The sequence below is a fragment of the Nymphaea colorata genome, chromosome 6 (genome assembly GCF_008831285.2).
Source record: "Nymphaea colorata isolate Beijing-Zhang1983 chromosome 6, ASM883128v2, whole genome shotgun sequence".
Taxonomy (NCBI): domain Eukaryota; kingdom Viridiplantae; phylum Streptophyta; class Magnoliopsida; order Nymphaeales; family Nymphaeaceae; genus Nymphaea; species Nymphaea colorata.
In genome coordinates this window covers 2,833,596-2,848,450 of record NC_045143.1, presented here as the reverse complement: position 1 = coordinate 2,848,450, position 14,855 = coordinate 2,833,596, and the positions used below count along the sequence as shown (strand labels likewise).

The 14,855-nt window shown below is 38.1% G+C and overlaps 2 protein-coding genes across 4 annotated transcripts; both read left to right on the top strand.

Annotated features, from left to right (window-relative positions):
* The first annotated feature begins 351 nt into the window (after positions 1–351).
* On the top strand, positions 352–7,720 carry LOC116256919 (DEAD-box ATP-dependent RNA helicase 58, chloroplastic). 3 transcript variants are annotated; one of them, XM_031633488.2, is made up of 11 exons: positions 352–863; positions 1,808–1,901; positions 2,985–3,098; positions 3,195–3,317; positions 3,476–3,580; positions 4,018–4,092; positions 4,189–4,257; positions 4,471–4,560; positions 4,967–5,107; positions 5,946–6,212; positions 7,224–7,720. In XM_031633488.2, the coding sequence occupies exons 1-10, from the start codon at positions 610–612 to the stop codon at positions 6,207–6,209; spliced, it is 1,329 nt and encodes a 442-aa protein (XP_031489348.1). In that variant the 5' UTR covers positions 352–609; the 3' UTR covers positions 6,210–6,212; positions 7,224–7,720. The 3 variants fall into 3 exon arrangements, with proteins under 3 accessions (XP_031489348.1, XP_049934149.1, XP_031489347.1); XM_050078192.1 differs by having other exon boundaries at positions 3,961–4,092; XM_031633487.2 differs by having other exon boundaries at positions 355–863; positions 3,934–4,092; positions 7,224–7,719.
* Positions 7,721–8,990: 1,270 nt separating this feature from the next.
* LOC116256794 (uncharacterized) lies at positions 8,991–14,643 on the top strand. Its single transcript, XM_031633280.2, has 15 exons — positions 8,991–9,272; positions 10,005–10,088; positions 10,186–10,257; positions 10,342–10,413; positions 10,521–10,823; positions 10,924–11,034; positions 11,202–11,315; positions 11,481–11,600; positions 12,084–12,152; positions 12,308–12,414; positions 12,639–12,722; positions 12,830–12,920; positions 13,025–13,144; positions 13,267–13,448; positions 13,814–14,643. The coding sequence occupies exons 1-15, from the start codon at positions 9,147–9,149 to the stop codon at positions 14,121–14,123; spliced, it is 1,965 nt and encodes a 654-aa protein (XP_031489140.1). The 5' UTR covers positions 8,991–9,146; the 3' UTR covers positions 14,124–14,643.
* Positions 14,644–14,855: the final 212 nt, after the last annotated feature.

Genomic DNA, 14,855 nt, shown 5'->3' with positions numbered 1-14,855 from the left:
AAAAGAAACTGTAAAAAAATCATCAGTTTGTTTAGCTGGGCAAAGAAAACGAAATGAAAGGACTTAACTTATTGAGTAAAAAATACTTTAAACAAGTTAACACCTAAAATAAAATGTTAATTTAAGTCATATTTCATAAAGCTAATCATAGTCTAAAATACAAGTAACTAAAAAATGAATGATATGAAAAAATAATAATCAACAAAACAAACTAAATATATAATACATTGTAAAAAACCAATGCATAATTGAAAAAAGGTAACTCATAAAATCTTGTTATAAAAATGCATAAAATGTTAGAACTAAATTAAGAAATGAAACAGAAAGGATGGTAGCGGGTGAACAAACACTGACTGCCAATGTATAATGGGAGCCGTAGTTATCAATAAAAAAAACACTTAAGAACGGATATGATGTAATTTTGTGAATCAGACATATGCACCCAAATTTGGGAACAGACGGTAAACACGGCGGCTGCACTAGCCCCTGTATCCTGTCCGATGAAAGTGGATCCAGCATCGTCTCAGGCTCTCTCAATCCAACCCGTTCAGAGTCCCTGCCGTTATCTGCGAAGGCGCGAACCGACTTCTCTGGTAAAGCGTTGTGAAAATGGCGCCTGTACTCCATTCTCCCTTTCCTTATTTCACTTGGGCACCGGTCCAACGAACACCTCATCTTCCTTTCGCTTGGCCTTCCCAAAATACGAGCCCATCGTCATGGAATGGAAGCAAGTCGTCGTTACTACGTCTTTCCCAAGCGACCCAAACAGCGGAAACTTCAAAAGAGGGGGCGGTATCATCGAAGGCGAGGGTGACGATCAAAGAGTTGTGCAGTGGACGCGTCCCGCTTCACATATTGCAGAGGTAATTTCCCTTCTTCCATCCTTTTTATTAACGAGTAACATTGAATTTCGAAATGGGTAATTATTTTCCGATGTGTTATTTTTCTCATGTAATTGAAGACATCCTTATGTAATTACCGAGAGAAACCTGTAATACGGAAGAAGTTATGAAAGAAGTACTTGAACATGGAAGTGCCACTTGGGACGCACTGACAGTGGTCTATATTGGATTACCACTGGGTAGCTGGTTTTTCCTTTTAGCCAATGCCCATTCTATACACGTTTCGTTTGGCTTGTTAGTGCAGTTTCTGTTCTCCCCGGTGTACTATATGGCAGAGGAGGCTTAAACTCCTATACAGTTTCTTGCTCGGAACGTGCATATGCTTATCTCACTCGAAACTTGCATATGTATATCTCACTCGAAACGTGCAAACAAATGGTTCAAACAAATTGCCGGTTTTGGTAAGAATAATTACTTATCGGAGCAACTTAGCTGTTCGTTTGAGAAGGGAAGAAAAAAGCAAATGTATCTCCTTGACTATGTGAACGTATGCTTCGCCATTTCCAATTGAAACGAGGATTCTAGGCTCCTAGCAGACAATCAAAATCAAATCAATCAGCGAATGTATCCATGTTCATTCCACGACTCACTAGGTTATACTCTTATAATGGCCCCATAGTTCTGAAATTAATGTGTCGGTGTATTTGAAAGATTACGTCACAGTCCGTTATTTAGCTTCTGTTACGTGCTACTTCCATGTTTCTGACCTATCTGTTGCAAGCATAGGAACGTTAACCGCAGAACGGTTAGTCTTCCTATTAGCTATGTTCAAGGTGGGCTTTATGGGCTATGTGTACAATTATTTCGGAATAACTGCAATTTGGTACATTGTTATATGCTTACCACTTGGCAATGGCGTGATAGAATGAACTAGTTAATTTATAGGGTTTACTCGTTTGTTACAGAGCAGAAGAGATTGGATATGTTATTCCTACAGATATACAAGAGCAAGCTTTGCCAACACTTCTTTCTGGGCGTGATTGCATTCTTCATGCTCAGGTTGCTAATAATATTTCTTTTGCTGAACATACCTTCTAGTCATTTGAATTAGTCTTAACTACTTTTGTCTATGCATTTGTCTACGGATGCATGCTTTTGGTATTTTTTGAAGCTGAACAGAGGAAATAATGAGAAAGAGTAGTTTCACTACAAGGCCACCTGGAATCATGACCAGATTATATGCAAGAATGCTTATCGTATTTTTTGTGGACCAATAGCATGTGAATGAGTTCTATATGACTGGAATTTGTTGTTTGAGCTGCTACAGAAGTTTCTTTCAAGATAGATGTTTCATGTAACTGACTCACCAACTTAAAACTTCACCTTCTCCATTCTATCATTTGAGTTCTCCAAAAGGAGGCCTTTAAAAGATTGTTTTCTCATGAAGCTCCAATGGCCTCACAGCCTTTAAAGGATAAATATTTTCATGAAACCCAATGTCTTCTAACCAAGTGTTTGAAAAGGATAAGTTTCAAGGAGTTGTGATTTCTGGTAAGTAGCTGGTCACTGTTAGTTTTGGTCTACTATATCAGCTCCTTCTACATTCAAAATGGCTGTATGTGGTAATTGTTTTCACCGGTGTAGTCTCTTTGTGTGTGTGTGTGTGTGTGCTCAATATACTTACACGTATGCGTGCGAGGTATCCATGTCTTGTATGAAATTTATAGGTTGTATGTTTCAAAATAATAAAAGAAAACTCTGGAAAGGGACTCTTCTGCCTCTCTTGACCAAGAAAAGGAAAAAAAAGAAGAAAAAAATAGATTGTGCAGGATGAGGTCAGAATTATTTAACGTAAATAGAGAGAACCAGAACTATTGTTTTTAGGTGCAACCTGAAAGTATTCTAACAAAAGTAGGAAATTGATTTGTCAAATTAGATAGGTATATGTAGCTAAGTTCCTCTCCTCATGCCATATTTGCAAATAAAATTAGGAAGTACATATTTATATGTGAAATAGTTGTTTGCTAAGAATAATATTTTCCAACTGCTGAGTCAATCTTGTTTATTAGCAAGCTGTTCATCAATATGTATCTTCTTAAACTTCATTAGTATGTGCATGTTGATACATTCAAAGCCCTTCAGACAGGTTCAGGAAAGACGTTGGCATACTTATTGGGAATATTTGCAACTATAGATTTACATGGATCATCTGTCCAAGCACTTATTGTGGTGCCAACGAGGGAACTTGGTATTCAAGTAAGATCTTCATGTTTGAAAAAGATATTAGTGGGTTTGCTATATCCATACATGAAACTATGCCTTTTTTTCCTAACAATTGTATTTCTGGATTAGGTTACTAAAGTTGCTCGGATGTTAGCAGCAAAACCTCTGGGTTGTAGCTTGGAAGAGAAAAGTTGCACTGTTATGGCTCTTCTGGATGGGGGAACTCTCAGAAGGCATCGAAGTTGGTTAAAGGTTCTCTACTGTAGCTTCACTCTACAAACTCTGCTTAGATGTTGAAATTCATAAATTTTGCCAGTAATATTCTTTTATGTTTGATCACATTTATCCTGCATAGCAAGTAGATATATTTCCTTGCTTCTTAATATGTTTACCTATCTAGAATTTTGCAGGCGGAGCCTCCTGAAATAGTGGTTGCAACAATTGGAAGCTTGTCTCAAATGCTTGAGAAGAGAACATTTAAGCTCGAAGCATTGCAGATTTTGGTTGTTGACGAGGTCACTAATCTTTAGTCACATTTTCTTTAGTATTTTTAGGTTAATTTGATTATTTGATTTAAAACATTGTTTATCTTACCTGAGCTAAGTATATGTTGTCATTAAGTGTGTGTATTGATGATTTTATCTACATATACTGACACAAGCACCTCTTATAATTGCTCAATCTTTTGTTCAATTTGTTTATTCTGTTTCATTTTCTTACTTTTTCTGTGTGTATATGTATCTACCAACCTATTGATAAAATTCCCTTGCTTTACCCCAAGCTTTTCTCTGTGGTATGGAAAGAATGGCTTGTTTCTTGCATTAAATTAAAAAAAAAAATTTGCAATCATGTTTCTCCATATTGATAGGTTGATTTCATGTTTAATTCGTCAAAGCAAGTCTACTCTCTTCGAAAACTCTTGACATCATATTCGACCATTGACAACCGCCAGACCATCTTCGCAAGTGCATCTATTCCTCAGCACAATCACTTTCTATCTGAATGCATTCAGCAAAAATGGACCAAGGTTTGTTTAAGAGATTTTTTTTGTTTGTCACTTCATTGCTGCCTATCTATTTAAGGAATCACTATATTGATATCTGGTATTTTGTGGTTGTGGCAGCGTGATGTGGTCCATATACATGTTCATCCTGTTGAGCCCATGCCATTTCGTCTTTGCCATAGATTTGTGGTGAGAAGAGAGAAAAACAAGTGGTTGCCTTTGAATAATCTCTTTCAATATCTCCCTTAGCTTTTTGTTTATTAATCCCATGTTTTCACATGGGTCCTTTGCTTCTTTAATATATGGGCATATACAGTAGTTTGTCCAGCTTTGTGTTGGTGGTATTTTCTTAAAGACTAAAAATAGTTTCACAGCTTGCTAATATCTTATTTTATTGTTTAGTCTTGCAGAAAGGATGCCAAGCTTGATGTGTTGTTACGCTTATTAAAGATTGATCAACCTACGTCTTGCATCATTTTTGTTGCTGAGCAGGTTGATGCATCATCTTGTTTCTCATAATGCAACTCTGTAAGATTGTATAGTACAAAAAATTTCATATTTTCTTGCTCCGGAGCTTGCCTGATTTTTGAATCCTAAGCATGAATATGAATTATTGTTTCTGTAAGACCACATTGAATAGCTGATGTAGTATGGAATTCATATTCCAAACATGTTCACACTTCCACATATGTAGATGTGAAAGTTGGGTTTGTTGGCAATAGAATGTTAGCTAGATTTGAGAGTCAACAATGGTTTGCTTACCATTGCTTCTAGTTCATTTGGTACGGGAGCTTGTAACTAGTGATATTTTTCTGCCTACGTAGTAGCAGCAGCAACAGAATATTTTATTGCAAAATGCACTTTGCTTTTCTTTAACTTATATTTAGCCATTGCCCAGTCTGAGAAGTCAAAGAAAGCAGGAAAACCCCCTACTTCAACAAGCATCATTGAATTTCTTAGAACTGCATGCACTGAAGGAACAGAGATTCATGTTCTTGATGAAGAGACAAATTTTAATGCACGGGCAGCTTCACTATCTGTAAGTATCCTTCTGTTTCGTACTTTTTAGATGATCTATAGGCCATAAAGCCACAGATCAAGAATGGCTTTGAAAATCTGAAAACTCTACATAATGCTTGAAAGGCATACTATTCTCATACATTGAATAAGTTCAATAAAGTTGAATAAATTATAAATGATTAGGTGGTGAATTTCCTGAGCTTGACCTCTTGATTTGGTGTATCTCGATTGATAGCACATTTTCCCTTTTGTTTCTTTTTTCTACTTGATTAGTTTCTTTTTTCCTTTTCATACTAAAAAAAATTTCTTCTGAAACCAGTGAGATTTATCAATAAGTGACGTAATATTCATAATAGAAACTTGTATCAGCAATTGCAACTACTTGTATCAATGTTTTTGACAAAAAGCATTAGGGTAGATAGGAACTTCATACATCAACATGGGATATTCAAGTTGCCTGCTTGATAGTTACACCAGAAAGAGACTTGTTTTGTGGCTTCAATCAAGATTTGCTGCTCAAAGGGCTTAAACTTGATCTCTCATGTTCGCTTGCTTGGTTTTTGTTGCCTCAAATGGTTTCATCGTTGAGTTACTGAGATTCTTCTATTCCTTCCTTTTAGTTTCTTGTGTAAATATTAAGTTGGCAATTTAGAATGATGCCATCAGGTCTGCATGCCAACAAAAAATGTACACCTAAAATATAGCTTGCTTGATTGGTTTTCGTACAGTTTCTAACTGAGTTGGATTCACATGCAGTAATTGCATGAGCATACCAGCTGGTTTGGTTTGATTTCAGCAACTTGAAGGTTGGTTTTTAAACCGCTCAATCACAATTAATGGCTTATTTGCTCATTCAGGATGCAAGACAAGGTGGTTGCTTGCTGGTTGCAACAGATATAGCAAGCAGAGGTGTTGATCTGCCAGAAACTACCCACATTTACAATTTTGATCTGCCTAGAACAGCAATTGATTACCTTCACAGGGCTGGAAGAACTGGCCGAAGACCGTTCTCTGACGAGAAAAGCATTGTCACCACGCTTACAGTACCAGAGGAGCGTTTTGTATTGCAGAGATATGAAAATGAGTTGATGTTTAAATGTGAAGAGATAACTTTTGACTAAAAGGTGCTTTCTTTGTCATGCTCATTTCAGAAATGTCTTTAACTCTGAATCATAATGTTTTTGTCTGTTTATTGTTTTAGTATTTTACGTGACAACTGGAGAGTTTCATCTTCCTCATGGAGCAGAAAGTTTTCCCCAGTTGCTTCTCTGCTTATTTATCTTTAGGAAATTATTGATATGTGCACCTACGAAATCCAGTCCTATTGTGACTGTGTTGCCAAATTTTTAGCAGATTAAAACTGTTGTACACAAACTTCTGTCTAGTTATACTCGAATGATGTGGTAAAAGAAAAGGTAAACTGAAAAGTGAAAATAACAAATTATCACTTATTTACACACTAGCTCCTATATTGGCTGTTCGTATTACACACTTATTGGACCAACTTTTCTGCTATTGCATTCAATTATCTGCTTTTGTTAATCTATTTTCACCGCACATGTAAGCCACAAGTTAATGTTTTTGCCCTTTATTGGTGAACTAGCTGACCTATGTTCCCTTGATAGAGAAAACAGTGTTAAGACTTTATCGTTTTTAAACTTTCAGCCAATTAATGAACTATAGGTTTACCTGCAGCTGAAATGATAAATAACTCTGCAATTGATTACACTAACTGAAAAATTGCGCAGTGCACACAGGAATTGCTTTTGTGAGGTTTCAAGGAAATTCTCCGTGCTACTTCCACTCTACTCTGTAATCTTCTATTTAAAGGTTTTTCCAGGACTTTGAAGGGTACAAGTTGCCTCTGAAAGGCCTTAAGTATGTGGGCACGCATATATCCATTTATGTGTATATGAAACAATTATCTTGTCCTCGTGTTCATCATTTATTCCCAGCTATATGAGAATGATAAATATAAAGTGGAAATTCTTGTTCCTGTTAAGGGTTATCTAGCATCTCTTCAGTAATTGTTGCTAGTCCTGGGGTTATTGTTTCTTGTCCCTTTCTTACGGAGACTCAAATATCATACCATATAAGCTGTAAAATTGTTGTTAACAGTTCATTATTCGTTGCAGGTTGAATTACTGATCGTTCTGCCACAGTGCTGCGTCTGCAGAAGATGGCCCAGCCGGGCCAGCCCATTACTGGTGATGGTAGCAAGAAGATTCCCTACTTTCACAGGGTCTGCTTTCCTAGCCTCCTGAACCGACATTAGTATGTCCAGGCCCAGCGGACTTCCGCACCGAACTCCCACATTTTACAGGGAACGCTTGTAAGTTTCACCTTGGGTGTAGAGTGTGGGTGTACATGCCAACTGAGAAATGAACCAAGCTTCTCGATCTTAACAAGGGAATGTTAGTGTCTTTGATAAAAGAGAAACTGACGTTGCATCTCTGCTTTTGAAGGTCTGGTAGGCAAACCAATGAGACCCTGTAGAGTCTTCCCATTGCCGACTTTGGCTTCTACCCACGCTGACGAGAATGTTAATCAAACCTGGACGTGACCTTGCCATCTTCTGTTACATTGAAAGCATGCGATTGTAAATATTCTAGTGGTTGTTACTCCACTAAACTTTAATTGGTAATACGCGTTATATTTTGAGTTGAAGGGAGGCTTCGAATCAGCCCTAAGGTCTAAAGACAGAGACAGAGAAGGTGGGGTGGCTTCACCTCTGGTGAACCCGAACCTGCCAAATCAGGCAAGAGGTCGAACACTCAAAGATTGAAAACTCACATATGGAGACCCAATTGAAGTAACGGTGCGTTTGAGAGTTGAGTGCCTTCAATCTGAAGATCTAAAATGGCAACCGATTCGCTTGGAGTTTTACTATGTATTCGCCTAACGGCCACATTTGGTGGTGAGATAAACTCGTATTTATCCTCTAATGTGAAACTAATTATAAGGGGATGATTGGTTTCAATTCATGAATTTAAAAATCTTATGATCCGGAAATCTAATATAAGTTACAAGAGGCAAATTTCAGTTCTATGATTTAGGATATCTGAATTTGGATTTAAGATTTTTGATATTCAGCAGCCTTATTTTCCAAATTATATGAATTGCTTTGTGCTTATCCTTAAAATAAGACGGATATGGATGGTTCCTTTGATCCAACAAGGTAGCTCAAGAAGCAATCTAATTCGATGAAGTTCTGATTTGGTTTCCGGTATAACTGGAGTTTTAAACTAGTGTGAAAGAACAGATCCAGGTATAGTTAATCTGGATATGGATATGAACTTATGATGTTTTAAATGCTTGTTATTTCCCATGTGAATGTGATTAACAGGATTACGACTTTAAACTTATAACTAGTTGCATTTCCAGTTCCGAGGCCAAATTGTTCCTAAACTTTGGGCCGGTTCACCTTTGGATTTATTCGGGTTCAAGTCCATCACAAATCTTAATAGAATATGGCGAGGAACGAAAAAAAAAGGCAATTAAACATCGGTGGCACGCAATTGCATCAACTGCTTGGATTTGGATTTGGATTTAATGCTAAGTGCCGTCTGGATTTGAATTCCATCGACAATCAATGTCTCGAACCCATATCCAAACCCAAAATGCAGATTCAATATGTCTGGATTTGAATTTATCTTTCGGATCTGAAATGCACATGACGATACGGGGAAAAGATCGAAAACCGGTTCGGCCCGAACTGGGTTGGATACAGAGCTAGAGTACGGACAGATCCAGACCTGATTCGATAAGTAAATTCAGAATAAACAAATTCAAACAAAAGACTTTTAAAACCCGAACCTCGATTAGCAGTGTCAGGTCGGGTCTAGAATCACCTTGTGACCGACCCGCATCCCTGCCTAGGAAAACCCTAAACCGTCAAGCGGCAATTCTCTTGGCTCTCTTGTTTGAACGAGCGCCTCCTCTTCTCTTTCCTCGTTCGTTCCCTCGCTTTCCTCCCGCCTCTTTCCGGCCCCTGCGGTTGGTTTGGGTTGTATAACGATCAATTTAGGGGTTTATTCTCGTCCAGGAGATCGCCACGCATGGGGATGGAGGTAATCAGCGAGGGTCCGGCCGCTTCTCCGGCGCCTGACGCCACAATTAGCGACTCAGAGGCGATATACAACGCGACCTTTATGATTCGGGAGGCCTTGATCCTCGCCACTCAGGTAATCCTTTAATCTCGGTATTATGTGTTTTACGAGTTACCCTGATTGCTGCCTGCTGTCGTCGTTCCGGGTTTTTTCCTTGCTTTTCTCTCTTTTCTTTTTGTTCTTATCGCACTGTTACAGTGAGGTTGTTTATGCGAGAAAATATAAATTCTCATCTTTTGCTGTTACTCCGTCCCGAATTTCGTTTCTTTTGGTGGATTAAGGTCTTGACTGGGTTCAAGCATCTTTTGTTTTTGTCCCAGATTTGCTTTCTACGTGGTTTATGCTGATAATTGTTATCCAGGTGCTCCCACATTTTTTGGTTGGCTCTTGGTGGTTTTTTATTTCTGTCGGTCTTTAATTAAGATTTTTAGGGCATTAATTACTAGAGATTGACGCTCCAGGCTGTCAGTTACTTTTCCTTTACTTCTTTTCTTGAGTCAGCGTCCTGTTGAATACTGCAACTGGTGCTACTATTACTATTGTCACTGTGGTGGTTGTTGTGGTTGATAGTTTTGGGAATTTATTGTTGACGTTACCTTATTTGACTCTAGGATCCTTTTCTTTTAGTTTATATGGTAATTCAGGTATGGCGTTCTAATGTTATCCATTATTTCGATTCTTAACTGCATTGTTCGTGGCCGTCTATTTTTTTCCGCATTGATGATATAGGTATCCACCTTTCGTTTGGTTCAGGACGAATTGTCACACTTATCAAATGTTAACGTTGATTAAATTCTTATGATTCAGGGGGATAAAACGCCATACAACCAAGTGATAGAGGAAATCACCACTTATGATCCGAGTGATCCGGTTCAGGAGAGCATGCTTGCGGTAGGTTGGTTCGCAGTGCTAGTGCGAGTACCTGAGGCGTTTTTATTTTTAGCTTTTGCATTTCAGAACTTGAATATCTTCATACTTTCTTCATTAGATGACACTAAGGGCCCTGTCAGGAGCAATTTCATCAATCGATTACAATTACCACAAGTCACTACTCTGTTTTGTAAGTCAAGTTTGAACTTATGTCTTTTGAATTTTCTAGTTGGCCAATTTAGTGGATTATCTTTTAATTGCTGAAAGTTTGCAGATATTTGACATGAGCATGTGGAACTGTGGACCTGACGTAGCTGATGCTTGGGTGCAGTTCATTGTTGACTTGGTAAGTAAAATAGGCTTTCTGTCTTGTGAATATATAACTATATTTGGTTAATTTATTCAAATTAATTTAGTTATTATCCTTTTTCTGTTTTTCTTTTTTGCATGAAGGCGGCTTCAAACAGTGGATTTGTTGATGAATGTTTGATTAAACTTGTCGGCAATTTTCTCCCTCCAACTTCTCTGTCACTGACATCAATGTCTCTTGATAGTTTCACTACACGGTTGGTTATAAATGGACTGGATAGAAATCAGTTAATGGAGAAAACTGCAGAATATCTCTCGAGAAAGGAAGTGATACTTCCTCGGGTGCATATGGCACTTGAAAGCATTATCCACTTGGTACCTAAGGCACCATTGAAGCTGGGAGCTTTAGTTGTCCATGGGATGCCTAAGAAGCACGAGCCTAAAAATGTACGTACTAAATTCGTTTTATCTGATCTATCCATGACAGGATACTATGCCCTTACGCTTTTTCATGATTTCGGTCTAAATTTTTGATTTTTTTTTCCAGTTCAATGTTCTTTATCTGGAAAACATGCTAAGATTGGAAAGAGGCATAATCGGGGAATACCTCAGGAATGATATTCTCAGGGCAGTGGTTTGTCGACTTGTGGACTTAGATGTGAGTTTTAAATATTTACAGTATGGTTTTACACTAATGCAGTGCCTACTAGATCTTATCTAACCAACCCAAACTAAATATGCACACACAAAAAGAAAGAAAGAAAGAGAGAATCTTTTCCATTATCATTCTTATGGATATATTTCTTCAACATGTGAAACTTTCAGGTGGACATAAAATGGGAAGATATACTAAAGGAAGACTGCAGCAAATGTATCTTTGATATGGAACTGGAAGATGGCGAAGAGAATGAAACTGAATCACAAAAGGGTGGTGCAGAGGTGTGTTTAAACTTTAATGTTATGTGAAGCCTTTGGATGTTTGCTTTTGTTTTTGTCCTCTTATATGTTCTAGGTGCTACATATCAAAACCTTCAAATTCGATGTTTTTCAGCAAATGTGATGTCTATTTCCATTAACTTGAACCTGATGATGTAAATTTTTCAGGTATGGAAAACAAATCTAGGTAGGGAAAGACTTGGAGAAGTTGCTGACAAGTTGGACGTTCTGATGGATGCAACTTTTGAACATGTCAAGTTGTCTTATGAAGAAGGTCGATTGTCACAGGTTTGATTCCTTAAGCAAAACTTTTTTTTTTTGCCTTTTTTGTATCTCTATGGTTCAATGTTTGACGATGCAAGGGGAATTACTTTCAGAATTTGTTTTGCTAATTGGGTACGAATTAGATGCCTCTATTTTTCCATGCCTTTTTAAAAAACTTGTAGAATTGAACCTGAACGCAGACATTGTTTTGATGAGAGTTTCAGCTCAAATTTATGATTTATCTGTTCTAGTACAGTCCTAGATTAATTATGTGCCTGAATCATGGCTCAACATTTTCCTATCAAAAGCCCAGGTACCCACAACCCAACGCCATGATGTTTTTTATCTTGATACTGTCAATGTTGGCAATAATAGATAGGCTGCTAACTTCATTGACAAACCGAGTCCTGTTGCGTCATGGCCTGCTTAATGTGGTGGTGATGCTAGGTCTTTTAGGTTATGACATTGTGTCTTATTGATGATGTTACTGTTTCCTGCTATCTGCAGATTTTTGATGTTCTCATGGAATCTTTCCGATTATATGTGCTGAACACATCCAGGTCAAAATTTGCTCAGGTATTCTGTTATGTGTTTATGTGATGTATGTGCTTGTTTGCTGTTGACCATCTCGCCATTGTCTATAGCTACTTTGATATTATTCAATTGGAAAACCACATCAGCAATTTCGATGAAGTTCCTTTCATGCTGAAGCTATTGTACCGCTCTTGCAGTTTGTGATGTTCTATGCCTGTTCACTCGATCCAGAAAAGTGCGGGGAGAGATTTGGCATTGAACTGCTGAATATATTTTTGAGTAGTTTTGAGCCTCGAATTACAAGGTACTTCCATCCTTTTTTTTTGTATATTTAATGGCTTTTAGGTTAGATACCCATGTGAATACTGTTTAGGTAAAGGATTGAAGTTCATGAAAATATTTTATCAGTATTTGTCAGGTTACTTGGATGTTTCATGCAAGGAGTGGCTTGCGAGATGTGGGCATTCCATGTTAAATAACATCAATGTGCACTATGGTACTTACGTGATGTTATTTGTTGATCTGTAGGATGAGTGCTATTGCCTATCTTGCTAGCTATTTATCCCGTGCAAGGTTCCTTCCATCCTATTTTGTTGCAAGAACTTTGGATCGGTGAGGGTTATCGCTTTATTTTCCTCTTCTCAAAGTGTTAGTTATCGGTGTATTTGTGGAATAGTGGAAATTGATAATGTACTTGTTCCTGGTGTATTCTGAGTTAGTGTGGGGAGGTGGTGCCTGGAATACTATGAGTCTTGCCAAAAGAAGTCCGTGGATCCTGAAGCTCATCAAGTATTTTATTCTGGATGTCAGGTACATTCTTTTTACCCATTAAGAGCTGCGTGTAGCTTATTGATGTTCACTCATGTGGCATACAAATGTTACAATGGTTTTAATGTCTCCTGTACTGTTTCCAGGCTGTGATATATGTTCTGTGCTTCCGCATGAGATCATTAATGGAGGTTCCCCAGCTGAAAGCACTACTATTTCAGATGCCTCTCGATGTCATCCTTAATAATACCTTAGAACCGTTAAGCGTAGGTTATTGGAGAGGAATTAAAGTACTTTTTGGTTTTCATTATGGGGCCAGGATGTGTTTATCTGGTTCAACTATTGATATGTTTCATGAGATTGGTAATTTGTTCGACCTTCTTGGTAGGTATGCTTGCCGTCCATAGTGGAGGAGTTCCTGAAACAGGCTGATGGAGCCCGTCTATTCAAATCTAAGGGGACTTTACCTGAAGGCTTGCTGGACTCGCTGAACTCAAAGGCTTATGGTGGCATAGAAAGACTGGACATGTTCTTTCCTTTTGATCCATACTTACTGAAGAAGTCTGACAGGTTTGATCAACCATCACCAATCCAAGTTTTGTGATTTCCCTATTAGGGTGATCGAAACCAAAAATTTCGAATGTTTTTGAAGTTAAGAAGGCAAAACTGATTTAGTAGGTGCCTGCGAGAAATAGCTGAGTTTTAAACTGTCGATTGGGAATCTTTATTTTTCTTAAAAATAGTAGTTTCCTGGATTTTGTTCGTTGATATGGACAAATTTGTGTTTTTCCTTTGTTTTGTTCCAAATTTTTGTAAAAATCTTCTTGACATGGTTTGGGTGGGTTATTTCAACAAGGTTTCGTCCATGGGGGGCCTGTTTGTAAAACCGCGAATTACTATGACTTACTCCTTTGCCTAATCTCAATATCCTGCAGATTCATCAGCCCTCATTTCACGTTCTGGTCAATGGTGGAAGCTAAGTACGAAGAAGACGACGATAGTGACATTTCCGATGTGGATACAAATGATGGAGATGAGGGCGATTTCTATGCGGGAAACGGTGAACTTGGTCAGAGCTTGACGGAAGTTGACATCCACGAATTTGAGAGCTCAATGAACATGATGTCAATTACGCCCAAGGATTCCATGAAGTCCAGATTTGCCGGGTCGCCGACTTTACCAGAATTCGGGAGATTGATAAAGATGCCGGCGAAGCTTCGTCCTTCAACAAGTCCCGACTGGTAGAAGATGCGACCGTTGGTCCGGGAAGAGATTTGTTATCAACCTGACGTAATGTCAGTCACACCCACGGATTTCTTGAAGCCCAGATTTGCCGGGTAAGCAACTTTACCAGAATTTGGGGAAAAGCGAAAGAGATGCGGCCGAGCTAACGACCTTCGACAGTTCTTACTGGTAAATTGTGCCAGAGTTAATCCAGGAATAGATCTTTTTTGGCTACCAAAAAACAAGAGAATAAGAAAAAAAAAAAAGGGTGCTCTGTTGGATTCTTTCTCAGCATGCTGTGCAAGCAATCGAATCATACTTGAAGAAAAAAACCCACCCTATCTGCGGTTCTCACAAAGCAAGTATTTGTAGAATTATTTATGACTCAACACTGTTGAACAAAATTAACTATTATACGAGCATGTTCGTCAGCTGGAACCCCAAGTATCAAACGATAAATCCTGTTGACGGATTGTTTCTCTGTATCGTTCCAATTTTGTCTGATGTCTTATTAAAGTTTTCGACAAGGAGGGATTCTTGACGTGTAAAAAAGGTGAGATCGTCGTCATGGTAAACATGTGACGTCTGTTATCTATGGCATACTTTACGTGTTAGCTTGTCACGTGCTGCTTAGTTTGGCTATCCGTCTCATTCTCAATCTTAACGGATGTATATCAGAAGTCATTGCAGTTTTTATTATATAAATATCCGGGCATCATAAATCGTAACTGCTGCTATTCAAATTTAATTTGC

Coding starts and splice junctions, on each gene's coding strand:
- LOC116256919 (XM_031633487.2), top strand. CDS start 610: ATGGCGCCTGTACTCCATTCTCCCTTTCCTTATTTCACTTGGGCACCG. Junction 4,093..4,188: donor TTCAGCAAAAATGGACCAAG/GTTTGTTTAAGA, acceptor TGGTTGTGGCAG/CGTGATGTGGTCCATATACA. Junction 4,561..4,966: donor TCATTTTTGTTGCTGAGCAG/GTTGATGCATCA, acceptor GCCATTGCCCAG/TCTGAGAAGTCAAAGAAAGC.
- LOC116256794 (XM_031633280.2), top strand. CDS start 9,147: ATGGGGATGGAGGTAATCAGCGAGGGTCCGGCCGCTTCTCCGGCGCCT. Junction 10,414..10,520: donor TGCAGTTCATTGTTGACTTG/GTAAGTAAAATA, acceptor TTTTGCATGAAG/GCGGCTTCAAACAGTGGATT. Junction 11,316..11,480: donor CACAAAAGGGTGGTGCAGAG/GTGTGTTTAAAC, acceptor TAAATTTTTCAG/GTATGGAAAACAAATCTAGG.